Source organism: Phodopus roborovskii, unplaced genomic scaffold, assembly GCF_943737965.1.
Source record: "Phodopus roborovskii unplaced genomic scaffold, PHOROB, whole genome shotgun sequence".
In the NCBI taxonomy this organism is placed as follows: domain Eukaryota; kingdom Metazoa; phylum Chordata; class Mammalia; order Rodentia; family Cricetidae; genus Phodopus; species Phodopus roborovskii.
In genome coordinates, this window is record NW_026126469.1 from 22,172,131 (window position 1) to 22,190,402 (window position 18,272).

Consider the following 18,272-nt stretch of genomic DNA (forward strand, 5'->3'; position numbering starts at 1 on the left):
TCTGTCTTTTCAATTTGAAAAAGTGAATGCCATCCCTGCCTTTTCTTAGGAAAGCAGTCTGTCATGGCATCTTTGTGCACAACCTCTAGAGCTACACTGTTGTTCATGAAGCTGAAGTCTGATCTTGCTGACTTCATGAATTTGTGTGAGCTATTCAAATTTTTTTAAAAAAGTTTTTACTTTTATTTTATTTTATGTGCATTGGTATCTTGCCTGCATACATATCCGTGCACCATGTGTGCTGGTGCCTGTTGAGGCCAGAAGAGAGTGTTGGATCTCCTGGCCCTGGAGACGGGCAGTTGTGAGAAAGGAAGTGCTGGGAATAGAACTTGGGACCGCTCAAAGAGAAATAAATGCTCGTGAACTGCTGAGCCGTCTCTCCTACCTGAGCTGTTCCACTGTTGAGTCGCAAATCAAGGCCAAGATCACAGCTCTATGAGATATTGGAGACCTCCCTTTAAGTCTAGCCTTGTATGGGGTCACCTCCCTTCTCTCCATGTAAGCCACAATGGCCTCCCTTTACTTCAACATGCTATGAGCCTCCTTGCCCCAGAGCATCTGAGCTCGCTTCTCTTTTCGCCTGATGCTTCTTCCCTTGCCAAGATGATCTCTTGTCAAATGTCTCATCTGTAGGGAGGCCTTTGCTTTCTCCTCAAACCAGTGCAGGTCCCTGAACTTGATTTTCCCAGGTATGCCTTGCAGCGATAGAGTTCTGCACTTGTGTATTTCCTGTTGCAGTCTGCTAGACTTTTAACTCCATGGGGTGGAAGGTAGGGGGTGGGGGAGGTTCTGCAGGTCATTTTATACCCAGGACCTGGTCTGCGGGAGGCACTAAATAATAATTTTAGAATGAATAAGCTTGTCCAGAATGTGTTAAAACTGAAAGTTACCACAGAAAATACTCTCTGTATTTCAGATGCTTTTGCAATTCAGACGGGGATTTCCTGATTGGTAAGCTCCTGAGTGGGAAGATTGACTGATCCCTAGCCCGAGCTACTTTCCAGGTGTTGTTGTTGTTGTTGCATTTTACTTGCCCGCATTGTCCCATCTATTTTGGTAAATGAAGTAGCATCTACAGAGTGAGGTCCAGACCCCACTGGTGGTATTGAAAAGATTCCTAGTATACCTCAGTGTCTAATGTATGTTCTGGGCTTCCTGCCTGTGGCTGTCTCTGTTGGGCCTCGCTCATGTGGGAGATCTTGGCAGCTGAAATGAAGTTAATAATATACAACTAACTTATTAGGAAAATTCTATTTGCTTTTAAACTCAACCAAGGAAAGCCCATTTATCATCAATAATTACCAGTCAGGTAAAAATTTTTAGACCATCTAAAATATATAAGGCCCATCAGAGATGACTCTGGTCTTCCCATGCCCTTTGTTAGTTAATATCAGTATTTGGACGTGAACACTTTTGGGTGGTCAGTAGACAGGCAAACGTGAGCATTCCCATTGAAATGTCAGAAAAGAGTGATTTTGCCATGCTATTTCTACGACCCTTTGGGGTCAATTCACAAAAGTGCATATATACAAGCTCCTTAAAGGGGGTGGGAGTGAGGGGGAAGATGGAGATCTTGAAGAATTTTCAAAATCTTCTAGGCAGTAAAACAGTTAACTGTCAGCATATAACTTACCCCCAAGAGACACAAGAACGTTCTCCACATTCGCAATAACAAGCAAACAGAACCCTTGTCCTTCGGGGTCTCCCTTGAGCAGGGTTGCTCACCATTGCACTGCCATATTTTTCTCCCTTATCAGTTCCCCAGAAAGGGAAGCTTCTCATTTACACAGAGTTTGGCAAGATGTTCCTGCAGCCCAATGAGATCTGCGTCATTCAGGTTGGTAATGAGCCCCTCTCCCCACTGCCTCTCCCTAATTTGGGAGCAATGAGATTTTCAGTTGCTGCTATTTCTAATATTAAAACGTCTCTGTCATGGCTGGGCAACAGAGAGGAATGTGAGTTACATAGAAGGCTTCAGGGTAAGCAGGCTTTTGTTTAATATAGCACACAAGGCAAAGAATGTTTATTACTTCCCTAAATATTAGTAATCTGCTTAAGGCATGTGGAAGAGTGGAGATGGTAAAGATATTCATATGTATAGATAGTGATTGGAGACTGCTGTTATCTCTGGACCCAATGAGAGATTAATTATGGGTATGGTTATGGATTACATTTTTCTTTGTAGCCCATCTTTAATCTGCTTACCTTTCATGACTGTCTCAGTGTTTCTATTGCTATGAAAAGACACCATGACCATGACAGCTCTTATAAAGAAAACATTACATTGGGGTGGCTCATTTATAGTTTTAGATGTTCAGTCCATTATTATTATGGTGAGGAACATGGTGGGCGATGAGGGACATGGTGATGTCCAAATAAACATGGTGCTGGCTACATCTTGTCCAGGTAACAGAAAGCCTCCTGAGACACTGGATGGTACCTAAGCATAGAAGACCGCAAAGCCAGGCCCAGTAGTGACACATTTCCTCCAACAAGGCCATTCCTACTCCAACAGAACCACACTTTCTAATAGTGCTGCTCCCTATGAGATTAAGGGGGCCAATTACATTCGAGCTACCACAATAACATACCTGCAAACATGATCAGTGTACTTCTGGATATATCTTTAAGTACATGACTTGTTTAAGAGGCACACTTGTGTTTATGTCCTCCAGAGAGGAATGCGATTCAGCATCGATGTCTTCGAAGAGACCAGGGGCTACATCCTGGAGGTTTATGGTGTCCACTTTGAGTTACCTGACCTGGGACCCATTGGTAAACCTTCACTCTAAGCTACACTTGAGACATCTCCTTCTACCTCTTCTTCTCTTACACTCCAACTTAACTTCCCTCTCCAGACAGCTTCCTTAGACCAAGAGCCTTCTTCTAAAATATAGGAAATAACAGACAATGACCCAAACCAGTGTACTCTAAAATAACACAACAGAACGATGATGATAAAGGCATGTAGTGGGTTTCTGGTTAGATGGTATGTATTACAGAGGACACAGAAGGGAAACACAAGAATAGGTTTACCAAGAATGAGATCTGAGATTTGATTAGAGTGTTTTGGGCTTTTTGTTTTGTTTTGTTTTTTGAGTCAGGGTCTCTTATATCCCAGGCTGACATTTAACTCTCTGTAAGATGAGAATGACCTTCAACTTCTAATCCTATTGCCACTACTTCCTGAGTGTGGGGATTATAGGCGCCCACTACCATGCCCAGTCCCAGGCAGTGCAGAGGGCTGAACCCCAGACAAGCACTTTGCCAATTGAGCTACAGTCCCCCAGCCCTGAGATTTGATTAACTTTTGATGGCATATTAAAGAGGCAAGGGAAGTACTTAAGCAAATGTATGCTAATGAGAATGAGTTTTGTGGATAGTTATTTTCTTAAGTCAATGAGCTATGTGTTTCCAGTCATGAAAATGGCCTGGGTTCTATTCCCACAGAACAGTGGACGGGGCTGGGTGACATGTGGCCTTTGAACATGGCATTCCTTTTGAACACACTTCACAAAATCCACACGCTAACAGTAACAAGTGTGTCACTTCGTGCTATGAAGGAGCTAGAAACAACAGCCCCTGTGAGGTAGAGTAAAACTTCCATTATTCCAGCCCCTACTCTTCAAAGAGCTGAAGGCAGGGGAGTGCAGGAGGGGATGTTAGGAGCAATTGTTCTCAAGCCTCCCCTGGAGAAGAAAAGGGAGCCGGGCAAACTGGCCCCTCCCTGGTTTTATATTGAGCCATGCCTCCTAGCTCTTTCCTTTTGTGTCAACAGCTTTTCAGAGCAAGGACAGGCCAGCATGTTTCCTTCTGGTCACTCCCCTGGGGATCCAAATATTCAGAGGAAGGTGGGAGGCAGCAGAGAGGCAGCTGGAGCCTTGGTGGCGTCTGTCATCCTGCTGGCCGCCCACTCTTCCCACTTTGGTCCAGCTTCCTGCTGCTGTGCAGGCAGCTGAGCCTTCAGGTTCCACCGAGCATGTACCCTCTGGAAAATACATGTCATTTACTAACCAGCTGGGGGCTTATTTTTTTCTTTTAACCCCAGGAGCTGGAAATGATAAAACACTCCCCAGGCCTCTCCTCTCCGAGTTAAATTATGTTTTTGCACTTATGCTTTTTTATATTTTGTCGTTTGATTTATTTCCTTTCTCTGGAGGGAACACCCACTCCTGAACAAAGCTAAACAGGCAGGTCCTCTCTGAATGGCATGCACACATTTTTTATGCTGGACAGCAGTTTTATAGTCTTTGAGTTCTATCTACAGGGCAGAAGCCTGCCTGGGACAATAGCTTATAGCCTTTTAATATGAGATCAAGGTCTAGGGGTGTGTTTGAGAGTCCCCGGGCTTCCTTGGACAGAGATCTGCTGTCCTCTCAGTTCTTCCTCTTTCCTCCTCGCTTCCTTTCCCTTTCTCTCGCCTGTAGTATATGAGGAGTGATGAGGTAATGCATATAAAAAGCCTATGAGCCATAATCACTCTACAACCTTAGAAGACAATGCTCTTTATGAGGAGTTTTGAAATTTTTTTGTTTTTCAATCCAATCTCTTGGATCTTTCTACAAATCTAGCAGACTGAGATCCAACAGATTCCATGCTGCTTGGGACTGAACCTAGGGGCTCACATATGCTGGGCAGGCACTTGGCCATAGCCCCGGCTGGGAATCCAGCAAGGATTTTGGTGATGAAAGTAATCATCCAAATTGGTGGACTGACTCATGACACAGAAGGAGGTCTCCCCCTTTGTGGGCATCTTCCCTTTGACTTCTGAAGTATCTAAATGGGGTTTGGGTTACTGTGTTCTAGGAGCAAATGGCCTGGCCAACCCTCGTGATTTCTTGATCCCTGTTGCCTGGTATGAAGATCGCCAAGTGCCAGGTGGTTACACTGTGATTAACAAATACCAGGGCAGGCTGTTTGCTTCCAAACAGGTAAAGTAAGACTGTCGGTAGCCAGAGGGTGAGTGTGGAGTTATGAAGCACCAGTTGACAGCCAAAGTTAGCAATACATATGTTCTTTTGTCTTTATCACGCCACTAAGGTACTGCGAGTTGCATACTACTTGCCTTCCTAGTCATGGAAACAGGTCAGGGTAATTCTCCCATGTCCCAGTCGATGACAGAAGCAATTAAACACCCCCCCCCCAACCAGAGGTTGTGCTTTTTCTACTTATCTAGCATGCAATATACAGGTCCCAAAAATGACATGGCGTACATGACTTATAGGCCACCTAATATGTCCTGAAAAAGAAGATGAGTTACCACAAAGGTCAGCCAAGACTGATAATCCTCAGTGACCACCTTATTACAAACAAGTGATTGGCTGTTGATCCAAAACAAAGAGAATTTAGTTAAGTAGCTTCGATTATACCAGAGATCTAGTAAACTGAGGATACAAAATCACAGGCAATAATATAATATATAATTTTGAGACAGAATAACATTCTGTCCCTTCTATAAGAGTGTCATATAAAAATAACATATATATAATAACATAATATATGTTATGTAGTAATATATATATATTATGCTATAATATTATATGGCTTTTTGTTTATTTTTTGAGACAAAGTCTCATGTAGCCCAGGTTGGCCTTGAACTTGCTTTGTAGCTGAGAGTGACCTTGAACTCCTGATCCTCCTGGTGCTACCTCCCAAGAAAGAACATTTCAGGTGTGCACTATCATGCTAGGCTATTACTATATATTACTTAACTTGTTGAATGCATAACATTAGAACATTAATTATATAGTGAAAGGTACCCAAATAACCCTTCTGTTAACTGTTATTTGTTGTTCTGGTTTTAAATATGATTTACTGTATTTGCCTAGCATGTGTTATTTTCCTTGAATAGCAAAAAGGCCATGCCAATCAGCAGAGGCAAACAAGTCTGAAACTTCAGTTTAAGCCCTGGAGCAAACAGCAATATGTTATTCTCATGATCTCCAGGTCAGGGTTTTTCATAAGTGGTTCAGGGACCATCTGTATTAGAAACCTCAGAAAGTCTTGTTTAAAATGCTCATACCTACATAAATTCTCTCACCTGGCAAAAACAAAATTCTCTGGGGGGGGGTTGAGAAGTACAAATCTACATGAATTTTTAAGTATGTTCCCCATATTATTATTTTACATGCAATTGATAAAGAGCGTCTATTCTGGCAGTGGCTAGCAGTTATTGTAGAAAGCTTTCTCCTTCCCAGAGGGTCCTTGTAATGGTGCTACTAGTCCATTCTCCCCTGTGCCCTGGAAGGCTGGCATTTACCCACAAAGTAGTCTACTGTCTATTGTTTGTTTCAACTGGAAGGAACTTGGTGACAGGAAGAATAGTTGGGCATTTCTTCACTACTTCCTCCTTGTTTAAGACATAAATGGGACCTGATCTAGCTCACACTAAGTGGCCTTAGTGTGAGAAGTCAGTTCATTGCAACTTGTAAAGCTGATGTGCACACATCTTCACTACCCTGGTGTTCAGCAGTGTCACACTGGGACCCCAAACCAGATCTCAGTCTATGAGTAAAGGCACTCAACATCTGGGTGTTTTGTTTGTTGTTGTTGTTGTTTGTTTGTTTGTTTGTTTTCTGGAAAAATATTACATTGAGGGGAAAGATAAAATATAGTGAGAGTATTCATACCCCAGATATAGCAAATGCTATAAATCAGAGCTTTGTTTCCTCTGAAAACTAGCTACAAATTTAAATATTCTCTTCTTCATGGTCCCAGATCTTGCTGTTTTCCCTTCTTATTTCTCATGCCCAGGAATGTCAATGCCTTCCCATTGTTTTAAGGCTCAGATATCTCAATCTTCTAGTCATTCCATTTAGCCCCAAACCATGCTGTTGTGCATGTTTGTTTCCTTTGTTCTTGAGAATACCATAACGTCTAAGTTTTTAAGTTTTTTTCCTTTGTTTTTGAGAATATCATAATGTCATAACTACAAGGACATGGGATCATATTCATCCCCATTTCCCCCTTTTTCCTATCTCTTAATCCCATTGGACACATCCTACTCCCAACTTCACATCTTTTTTTGTTGTTGTTATTTATACTGCCCTAATTACAGTTAGTGCTACCTATATATGCATGGATGTAGGACCACCCACAGGAACACGAGACTCCTGCCAGTGCATATCTTCAGTGCCTAGAGAACATCTATGCCATTTATACCATAATGTTGGCTAGCTTGCTCTTATGTACATCATGTGCTGGTAACTTTAGCTGCTATGAGTTCATTAGTTTGATAGCCATGTCATGTCCAGAAGACAATATTTCACTGCATTCCTTCCCATCTCCCAGCTCTTGTATTTCTTCTTCTTCTTCTCCTCCTCCTTCCTCCTCCTCCTCTTCTTCCTCCTCCTCCTCTTGTTCTTCTTTCAAGATGGTTCTTGAGCCTCGGTCTGGCTTGGAGGGCATTGATATAGATGCCCCATTTAGGGATGAGTACTCAAACCTCTTATTCTCAGTGTTTTGACCAGCCATATTTCCTGAACATTAGAATATTCTTGACCACATCCTCCTTGACTAGGTGCATAGCACCCATGAGGAAGACCATAAATCCATAGCACAAAAGTGATCTCCTACCCAAGACGAAACAGGGAACTGTATCAATGTCATTCTGAAATCTCAAACATTTAGGCTGGATCTCTTCAAGGTGCCTTCTTCCACGAACTCAACAGCAGACACCGTGTCTATGAGAAGTTCCTTTAGGGTGCAGAACCTTGAAGAAATATCATAGCAAGTGAAGTGCCTGCACCAGGAAACAGAGGGAAGCTCGGATTGTTTGAGAACTGATGGCATCTGCAGATTCCTACGGTTATGTTAAGAATTTTAAAAAGCGTTGCTCGATGAATGTCCTAGGCTTTGTCTGTACAGGTGATGAGACGACAGTTGCAGTTTATGGCCTGGAAAAGGAGGTAGTGACAAAGTGAGGACCTAGGGGAAGGAGTGTGAAGCAACCACAGCATGATTATGAGTGCCCATGTTCCCAAAGGATGGCCTAATTATATTTAGAACAATATCAAACAAAAAGTTATGTCAATAAGAATTGTAAGTCCACAGCTACAAAGTATTACATTCTAAGACAATGCTTTCCTTGTTTTTGTGATTAGGATGTCTCCCCGTTCAATGTTGTGGCCTGGCACGGAAACTATACACCCTACAAATACAACCTAGAGAACTTCATGGTCATCAATGCTGTGGCCTTTGACCATGCGGTAAGTCTAGACCATGCAGGGACCCTGGGGATGGGACAATCCTTGAATGGGAAGGATCCAGAGTATACCTGTGGCACTCACAGATCTAAGGTTTTCAAGGTCATCCTTGCAAACCTCAACAGGATCATTTGTCCTTTAGTGAGGGAATACATTCCATGGCAAATGAGGAAGCCAAGAAATGTTCAACCTAATTTACTTTTTCTCAGTGTAATCACAACTCTCATGGATGGGAAAAGGGAAACCTACTAATGGTAATAATGAAGTCAGGAGGGAAAGTCATTTACGGGTCTGTCTGGCCACCTTGTGAACCTGGGGCATGTACTGTGCTTGCTCTGGCTGCTTACCTGCTCACCAGCCAATGCTTCTGGCTGTGGTTGGCTATGAAGAGCAAGGCAGCCGGCCCTCCTCTAAAGTTACACAAAAGTTGAATACTTGAATTTTTTTTTTTAAAAAAAGCCTAATGTTTGAATTTGGTCATATTTTTCAGTCAATTAGGGGGCCACAGATAGGTCCCTGGTCTACTGTGCAGTCTCCTGCGAACACATACATTTGCTAAAGTGCCAGTTCTATGACCCTGAGGGGAAGCTCATTTGTGGTGTACTTCATAATAGATTAATTTAACCCACAAGCTGAGGGATAATTGGAGCAGAAGTCAGAGAGTCAGAGAGAGAAGGATTACTCTGAGCCAATTCAGTCTCTCTCTAGGGGGTCCAGACTACCTTTCTGGACAACAGTGAATCTTAATAAAACCAAAGGGGAAAAGGAAGAGCCAGATTCCAAGGCCAGAGCCTCAGTAAGAAGCACTCTGAGACCTCACTAAAGCTCTGTTTGAGCCTTCCTACCTTGTCTTTCTATTAATAGTTTCTGACCATTTCCCATGACAAATGAAAGGGAAAAAAAAAAAAGGTAAAAAGGTAACTCCTCCAGCCAGAAGGGTTAGTTGATTTTTTTTTTGTTCATGGTTTTGTGTTTTGTTTTGTTTTTTTCGTTTGGATTTACAGAGGTTCACCCTTCTCTGTATTGCTTTGGTGCTTAGTTAGCTCTGCTAAATTCAGATCTGGTCATCCCACCCCTGCTGAAGAAAACCTTTACAGGCATCCCATGGTTTAGGATTGAGTCTTAGCTCTGAAGCTTAGCTCTTGACAGTCCTCACCGTCTGGCCCAGGAACCGTTTCTCTAACGCCACATCTTGCTCCTCCTTTATCCTTCACTACACTGGCTTTAAACACAACCCTCCCCCACCCCCGCTTTACAAAATTCCATTGTACCTTGATATCTTTTCTATTTTCCCTGATAAAACCCCTCCCTCTCTTCCTCTTTTCTCCGTCTCCTTTCTTATGTTCACTTTTAAAGATTTAGCTCGAGCCACAGGTCTTTGGAGCGTTCCCTGCTCCTGTCACAGGAGATGAGAACAGGTGGTGGCCGGGAGAGGGCTGACTGTCACCTAAATGCACTATATAAATGCATGAAACTGTCAAAGAACAAAGTCAACAGAGAGTTATTTTGAAAAAGAAATAGCCACGTTCTCCTTTCCCCAATTAAGTTAAAGTAGTAGAGAACAGACTCCCAATCTTTGAATTTCCAGATGTCAGCGCTTCCCCTGAAAATGAACAGGGATATCAATTAAATTGAATCTTGCTCTTTCGTCTACAAGTCTAAAGCTCTTGGGAAAAAGTATAATCTTGTCCTTCTGAGAGTCAATCAAGGAGTCAATCAAGAGTCAGAAAATTAATTAATTTTAATCAGTTCTCAGATTTTTCCTGCTGGTGGATACCTCTGATGCCCTGGCTCCCCAAGAAGCATACCAACATCTACCTTAGGATGTGGATGCTGTTTTGTTTGTTTCCCAACATTCTCAGAGCAATGCAAAGCTCCCTGCCGCTCAGCGGGGGGGGGGGGGGGTGGGGGGAGCCTTGGGCTCTCAGAGCTGTGGGGTGCTCCTAATGTAGACTCAGCAGGCTAAGAATGCAGCTGCCAGCTCTCTTATCTGTTGTGAATGCATTTTGCTTCAATCACAGCAAGAGGACAGTCACATGAATGATTACTGCACCTCAATCACAGCCCAAATAGCTAAGCCTAACCTGGGTCACTTAATCAGAAACTGTCACTTGAAAACACCTTCCTGTGCAGGTGACATGCTGTCACTGTTCAGTCACCTCCCATGCGTCTTACCTTCAGTCTCTCCTTATGTATCCACAGGACCCTTCCATCTTCACAGTGCTGACTGCCAAGTCCACCCGACCTGGGGTGGCCATCGCTGACTTTGTCATCTTCCCACCTCGGTGGGGGGTAGCAGATAAAACCTTTAGGCCTCCTTATTACCACAGTAAGTCTCTATTTTAGCAGAATACCCCTGGAAACTAGAAACAGCAAAGGAGTGAGGCACTAGGGACAAGGGCCAGGTTGTTCTAGGACTGCCTGCTGTGCCTTGAGTTTACAGTCAGGCCTCTCAGGGGCTTTGAGAGGCTCCAGCCTCACAATGTCAGCAGAAATGTTCATTGACTAAACCTGCCTCCTGTTTCTCTGGGCCTAAAGAGAGACAGAAAGGTTGGTAGATTGCGAATTGAGAAGTGCATTTCAGATGTGCATTTTTGAAGGTGGAGAGTAGTGGTGATTTTAGTTTGCTATAGCTCATAACTACATTGGCTGTGTTGTATCTAAAGGATGGTGCTTGCTTGCTGCTCTTCTTCCTATCTTCCAGGTTCTATGTTATTTCATTCTGTCTTTCCATAGCACCCCCCTGGGCCTTAGAAAGGACTGTATAAATAACTTGTTTGGGCCTGAGCTCTCATCTTCCACATGTTTTCAGCATCTTGAGCAGCCATGAGACTGAATTCACCAGTGTCCACTGCAAATAGAAGCTACTTTGAGTGAGGTGGAAAGTAGCTTCTGTTGAAGAAATGAGCATGGATATTTTGGCATTGTGTCTATGCAGTTGACTATTAGTGTTAATTTTCCTTGCATGACCTATGACCTCCCAAGGCTTGTATTTTGACCAGGCTTTCAGGACCAACCAAAGGATCCCTTCTACAGCACAGGCCTCAAATCTAGAGAGCAATTGTTTACCCCATGACAACCTTGCCATAAGTGCACATGTAGGCACATCTCACTGGCATGTTAGTGATACACACACACACACACACACACACACACACACACACACACTATCATTGATGGGTAAGACCATTTGATAGCTTTTCTCCCCCCAGCCACCAGCACAGTACAGAAGGTGATTCAAACAAATCCAGTTGCTTTTTTTTTTTTTTTTGCATAATTAAGACTAATGATAAATGATTGTTGGCAAGTTTTAAGGCCCTGTTATAAGTTTTTCTTTTTTCTTAAGTATGAACTTATTTGGGTTAGAACAGCAGCAAGAGATAGATAATATCAATTATCTCCCTTTCTGTTTCCCAGAAGAGGAGACTGACACAGGGGAGTAAGCAATTCTCAAGGTCTCACAGTTAGTTAAGAGGCAGGGTCAGGATTTAATTGCAGACTGTCTGATGCCAAAGCAGACACATGTGACTGCTAATTGATGCAGCTAGTGCTGTGGCCTGTACATAATACACGTCTAGAAATATTTATTCAGCCAGTGAATACATTATCAAGAATGAATAAGTATACCACAGCTGTGTTTAATGAGGTTGACATTTTTAATTGTGCAAATTAAACAGGTCAAGGCACAATTCTGCTTCCAGGAGAATTTCACAGTTTTTGAACATAGAGTTCTGAAAAGGCTCTAACGTGCATTTTCAGCTGGAACATTCTAGAAAACAAACGATTTTCCATAGTTAACTACAGAACCTTGGTTTATATGCCCTCCTTTCTGTACCAGCTCTCAGGTACCAGAGTGTAATGGTGGGCAGCTGCACTGAATGGTCCAGCTAGGCATTTGTGCAGTGGGGAAGTGAGACTGATGGATGAAAGAAGGCCACTTCACAGTCAGATGACAGCTAGCATGCCCCTTCGAGGTCACCATCAAGAGGACCCTGTCTCTTTTAAGTTGTTCTCAAGCTTCCCTCTCCCAGAGTTTAATTCGTTGGCTTTAAAGTGGAAACTCAGAGGCTGCCCTTTGAACTAGGAAGCCATAGGCTTCTGACCCAGAGGTCTACAGACTTTCTGTTGAGCAGTGGTGGAGGGCTTGTCTCCCCTCCTAGGCAGAGGGATAACAACTGCACTGCTGTGCTCTGGGTTCCCAACCAGCCCCTTAATCTCCATTTGTGCTGCAGAGTGCCTAAAACAGTGGGCCTTGTGACATGCCTCCTGTGATGTTTAATGAGTTGTCCCCAAATACCATCTCATAAAGATATGGTACCCTGATTTGATTTGGAAAGAAAGAAAAAAAAAAAAAGCCCACAGAACCCGAAGTTAGATATTAGTTTTATCTGAGATATAAAAATATTGCTTCAGTGATACTCAAAATCTTTGTTACTTTGATGTGACTTTAAGGGGACCCGGGGAATTATTTCTGTAGAAATATTGCCTCTAGTCATTTTAATGCACCGTAGCCAACTAGATCCAGCCTTAATCAGAAAGGCAAGGTCTACCCTCCCACTGTCCTTTGAAATATCGAAAGCGGTGTAGGGTATTTTCACCAAACTCATTGCTAACTAAATTCACGTTCATATCAAAACTAAATTCTGTCTTGCTCTCTTCTTAAAATTAGACTGTGAAGGTGACCCTGGCAACATGTAGTGCAGCAAGGACTCTGACTGCAGATTGAAGCTATGTGCAGAACTGTTCTTAAAACACAGTTTCTTAGGGCTTCCGCATGTGGGGCTCCAGTCTGGGCCTCACTTCCTTCTCAGGGTTAGCAGGGGATAGGTGGCTGTGCAGTAGGTTACAGAGGTATTATGGTACCTGCTTCTATCTCACATTGTAGGAAGAAGGCTATGGCACTGGCCTGCCAAGCTTCTGACTGTGCAAGGGATGTCACTTCAGTGTCATATGCTCTGCACTCTCCATCTTCTTGTGGGACATACAATGGACAGCTTTAAGCAGGTTATTTCTTATTCCTCTGTGTAGCACAGTAGTTAGAATAGTATCTAATTATATATTTTCAATATGGATGGATAAGCAAGTGAGTGGAGTGGAAAACAGACAGACGAATAGATAGATAGGCAGAGTTGGGAAGGTGTCAGATTTCTTTAAATCCTACTTTTAGGTTTTGCCATGTTGATAATGAGTTTCATTTCTGCAGAAATAAAATACCAAACAAATGGAAGCATGGTGGGCTTTGTCAAATTCCATGTGACTCTTGAAGGCAATGTAAAAAAATGTCCATTTAATTATAAAGCAAACAAACACTGAGAGCTATTCAATAACATGATAGCTTGCTCCACAGGGCCTTCTAATCATTGAAGGCAGAGCCCAGGGAACAATCCATAAGGAATGATGCAGAAAAGTCCTTGTCTGGAGTAGAGAGAAGGCTCATTTCCATTGCTCAAATTTCAGGTTCCAGGAGAACAGAAGAGTTCTGTTATAATAAATCACTGTGTCTTACAGGGACCAAGCAGCTGGCTTATAGATTATCACTTAATAATGGACTGTAAGTCTGGAGCTTGCTTGTCTTGTATCATTCATAACCTTCACACACACACACACACACACACACACACACACACACACACTTTCCAGACTGGGAAATAGAAATATGGTAAAACCATGTGCCATTGTGGAATTATTTGGTGAATTTGGAACTTGAGATCTGAAAACCTAGAAGAAATACTGTTTGGAAGGTCTTCACGATTTTTATGGAACTTGCCTTGGACAACAAAAATAATACTGCCTCCACCTTGCCAGGAAACTGCATGAGTGAATTCATGGGACTCATCAAAGGTCACTATGAAGCAAAGCAAGAAGGATTCCTGCCAGGGGGAGGCAGCCTGCACAGTGTCATGACTCCTCATGGCCCGGATGCAGACTGCTTTGAGAAGGCCAGCAAGGCCACACTGGCACCTGAGAGGATTGCTGATGGCACTATGGTAAGCAAGCTAATGTTTCAGGGACCTGCCTCTGTGCACTGCAAACTTCTATAGAGAACAGCAGCTCTTTTTTATTTCTCCAAAGTCACAGAGGTGGAGTGAGGAGAGTTTTCTGTCTGTGTGTGCATGTTATAAGTATAAATACATACAGCCATATGCATATACTACACTTCCGGTGTGATATCGTAGGAAGTGTTTGAATCGGAGTCAGACCAATTCAAATCCTAGGTCTTAATTCCTATGTAACCTCTCCATGCTTCATTTTATCCAACCCAGATGACATCTGTGAGTTATAATGCCTTATGGAGCATTCAGATTATTGAGTTCAATAACTTCAAATGCAAGAAAATATTAATACCCTTCAAAGGGTCTTGCTGTATCTAAATGCAGCTGTGTGTGTGTCTGTGTGTGTGTTATGTCTCTGAGTAGTCAATATGGGAAGTAATCCTGAAGACCACAGTAGTAGAGGAGGCAGATGTCACCTTCAGCCAGTTCCAAAAGCAAAGGAAGGTCAAGCAGCCTTTGCCTTGCAATAGTCAGGGGCTTGTGAGCAGCAATTCCCAGCTGCTTTTTTCATTTTCTTTGTTCTCCTTTGGCATGGGATGAAGCTGGTGGGATTTAAACCCTACTTTGTATTCCTCTTGTGTCCAGCTGTAAACACTGAGGCGGAACACAATTGCAGTTGGCTGCAGTCCTTGATTTGATTTGATTTTTTTTTTTTTTTTTTTTTTTTTTTTTACATTCTTGGAAATAGACTTAATGGACCACAAGAAATAATTTTATGCTAAACCATATGTAAACTTGCTTCACATTTTAAAACAAATGCCTTCAGTGCTGCATAGTTTAAAACTCATAACACAGACCTGCTTGCCTGAAAGCTTGACTTGTCAACTCCCTACATTAACTGTCCACCTGTCTAGTGGGGTTTGCTTTTAGGCCCAAGTCCAAAGCCAGAGCTGCTTTTATGTGTGTGGGGGGCATAGAGTCCTTCCTATCTCCTCAGTCACTTCAAGAGCCTCCTGTAAGCACCTATAGGGACCTACATCTCTGCGAGACACAGTTTGATGATCTCGGCTTGGCTATTGCTTCTGACAGCCCTCGAAAGTGCACAATTCACCCTGGAGTTGTTCATCAATAACCTTGGGCCTCCAAATGGGCTTTTGAAAACCATGCTATTATGAAGCAGTGTTCCACCATGGTGAGGTGTAGGACTGCTTTTACACGCAGTAAGAATCTGAGCGATGTTCACGGCCTGGATTGCTAGTGAGACAGAGCTGACTTGGGAAGGGGATTAGGATAAGGGACTGGGTTTCTGGAAGGCACCCCCCCCCACCAGGCACTTGCATGCATATATGCATACTCACATACAGAGTGACACACATATACATAAATAGAAACTTTACCTAGTTCTAATTTTATATCTCCTTTACCATTCCCCATGATAGAATGTAGACACAGATCAATCTGTCATATCCTTGCTCCACTGTGAAGTGATACATGTGATCCTTCACAGCTCTGCCTGACAGTGAAGCTCCCGAAAAGTCAGCAGAAGACAACAATAACAATGGCTGTAATAGTTACTCTCATGTGTGAACTAGGCTTTATACCTTTGCATCTCATTCAAAGCTTTACTTCTAAGCCTGTCCTGGGAATCAGGCAAAGACACACATCTCGATGAACACAGACAAGGAGACATCAATGTATGTGAGACACCAAACATTAGTACAGGTGTTCTGAGTGGTGTCACAAAAAGATTATAATTTTCCTTTGGCCTGTCTAGAGTGTTTCCAATTTCCTAATGACAGCAAAAAGAATTTTAAGGTTTGGGTTGTTCTCCATTATTTTACAAAAGACACTGTAGATAGAAAGTCAACCACAGATAAAAAGCTGAAATGTCTAATATAAATGAAACATTTTTTAGTTTCCTTCTACTGAGGCCAGAAACATCCAGAACACAGTGGGGTGTGCCGCATTAGTCCCTTCATGGATCATTTCCTCTCGTTTCCTCCTTTTCCTTTTTCTGAGCTGAACTCTTGGTTGGACTCCTGAAGAAACAGGCTAATGACTCAATTCTGCCATCACTTACCACCTCAGAGAAGCCACCTCCCAGCTCTGAGCTTTGTTTCTTCCTTTGAGAAAATAAAATATGCTCAATGTACAGAAACATCACTACAAATGATGGTTCCCAGAAGACCCCAGGATTCTCCCACAATGGCCCTTGGAAATAAAATCTTTGTCTCCAGAATGCCATGAGCAATGCTAGTCCCACACTCAAGGCCATAAGTAGATAGAAACCTTGCATATAGCGTCATCAGCTTATTTATGGTAAACCAGATCCAGAAACCAGGGCTTGTGTTTCATCTCGTCATCATGGAAGTATACATAACCATAGCTTGTCCAATGGTTTGTCTACCTATACCTTCTCTGTGCTTCCAGTTAAACACACTTTATCATCCCCTTACGTCTTCTTTTTCACCTTCATCCTATTTCCTATAGGCATTCATGTTTGAATCTTCCTTGAGTTTGGCCATCACCAAGTGGGGACTCAAGACCTGTAGTTGTTTGGATAAGAGCTACTACAAGTGCTGGGAGCCTCTCAAGAGCCACTTCACCCCCAATTCCAGGAACCCCACAGAACCTAAGTGAGACTAAAGCCTGTTCCTGTAATTGAGAACAGATTTGCATGGCTTCCTTGAGAATCTCACACCCACTGGGGGTGTGGGAGCAGTGATTAAAATGAGCACTCATTTTTCATAGTCAAGTAACTCAGAGTGGAATGCATTCGGGAATGTATATGACTTTCTAATTACTCAATAAATATGTGTTCAGTGGATGTTGCAAATGGTCATTTTCAGGTCTCCATGTCCAGGACTAGTGGGTCAGATAAGCCCATGGCTGGGTTCTTGGGGTGGGGGTACTTCCCCATGTACTTGGCCTGGGGGCATTACCCTAAGATCACTAGGTGTCTGTCAGAGACTATGCCCTGTGCAGGACAGGACAAGCATTAGAACTATGAGCCGAGGCGGAATCTCAATTCAAACCCTTAGAGTCAATCCAGACATGGGCAAGTTGAGGTCAGCAGAGTTCCAGACAACCAGCCATTTGTCTAAACTGTGTGGATACCCAAGACACCAGGTATCTAATTCTGATAGTCATGTACAATAAAATTAGACAAGATCTTCAGCCACCAAGAAGAAGCAGTTATCCATCCAAGGGGGCAGCTGTCTGGGGAACACCCAGATCTGTGTTTCTCTGGTCTTGCAGCAATGGTCCTGTATCTTAGGAAACCTGTCAGTCTCCTTGAATCGGGGCTCTTGTTCACCCTGCTATTCATTCGTCAATCCATTGAGTAATCCTACATGAAATCCCTACTACCAACCCTGGGACAGGGTGCTATGGATGAATGGTTGAAATGGAAAAATCAGTCTTGGGAGACAGAGCCAACAGTAATTAATACCCAAGGAGGAGACCACACTAAAAATGAAGCATGACTGTCTAGCAAGCTGAACTCAACTTACAAAGCTTCCTTTATAAGGGCAGTATCCCTCTCAGTATGGGGCTGTGCAAGACTTTGAAAGTGGTTTGACTATGTTCTCCTGGGGTGAAAAGATATGCAAGCCAGAACAGAAATATGGAAAGTGATAGCTGTCCTGGCCTTGGTTTTATAGGAGGAGCACCCCCTCTCTGTTTTGTTGCCGTGACAGCAACTTAAATTTGCTGCTACCAAGTTTTCCTCTAATAATAAGTGGTGAGAGTCATATGTTAGAACCCAGGGACTACACAGCCAGATGAAGTACAGGATGCTCAGTTAAATTTGTAATTCTGATAAACCATAAATAATTTTAGTGGTAACTATGTCCTCTCCAATTCTTGGACAACCTTATACTAAAAAGTTTTCACGGTTCATCTTATCTTTGTAATTAACCAGGAAACCAATAGTTCTTTTTGCTAAATCTGGCAACCTTACTAGAGATATTAAGGATATAGAAATGATCCTGGCCTGTACAAAGGTTGTATTCTAGTGAGGGAAATAGATAAAATAAACATGCAAAACAATTACAAGCATCCCAGCTAAAAACAA

At 42.8% G+C, this 18,272-nt stretch overlaps 1 protein-coding gene across 1 annotated transcript in view; it reads left to right on the top strand.

Annotated features, from left to right (window-relative positions):
- The window catches only part of Hgd (homogentisate 1,2-dioxygenase), a 46,960-nt gene extending 29,936 nt beyond the window's left edge, over positions 1-17,024 (top strand). Inside the window, exons 7-14 of the mRNA XM_051191454.1 lie at positions 917-951; positions 1,758-1,837; positions 2,676-2,775; positions 4,807-4,931; positions 8,103-8,207; positions 10,407-10,533; positions 14,010-14,191; positions 16,688-17,024. Of these exons, the coding sequence (XP_051047411.1) occupies positions 917-951; positions 1,758-1,837; positions 2,676-2,775; positions 4,807-4,931; positions 8,103-8,207; positions 10,407-10,533; positions 14,010-14,191; positions 16,688-16,837 (904 nt within the window). The 3' untranslated portion in view covers positions 16,838-17,024. The remainder of the gene's footprint in view (positions 1-916; positions 952-1,757; positions 1,838-2,675; positions 2,776-4,806; positions 4,932-8,102; positions 8,208-10,406; positions 10,534-14,009; positions 14,192-16,687) is intronic.
- The last annotated feature ends 1,248 nt before the right edge of the window (positions 17,025-18,272 follow it).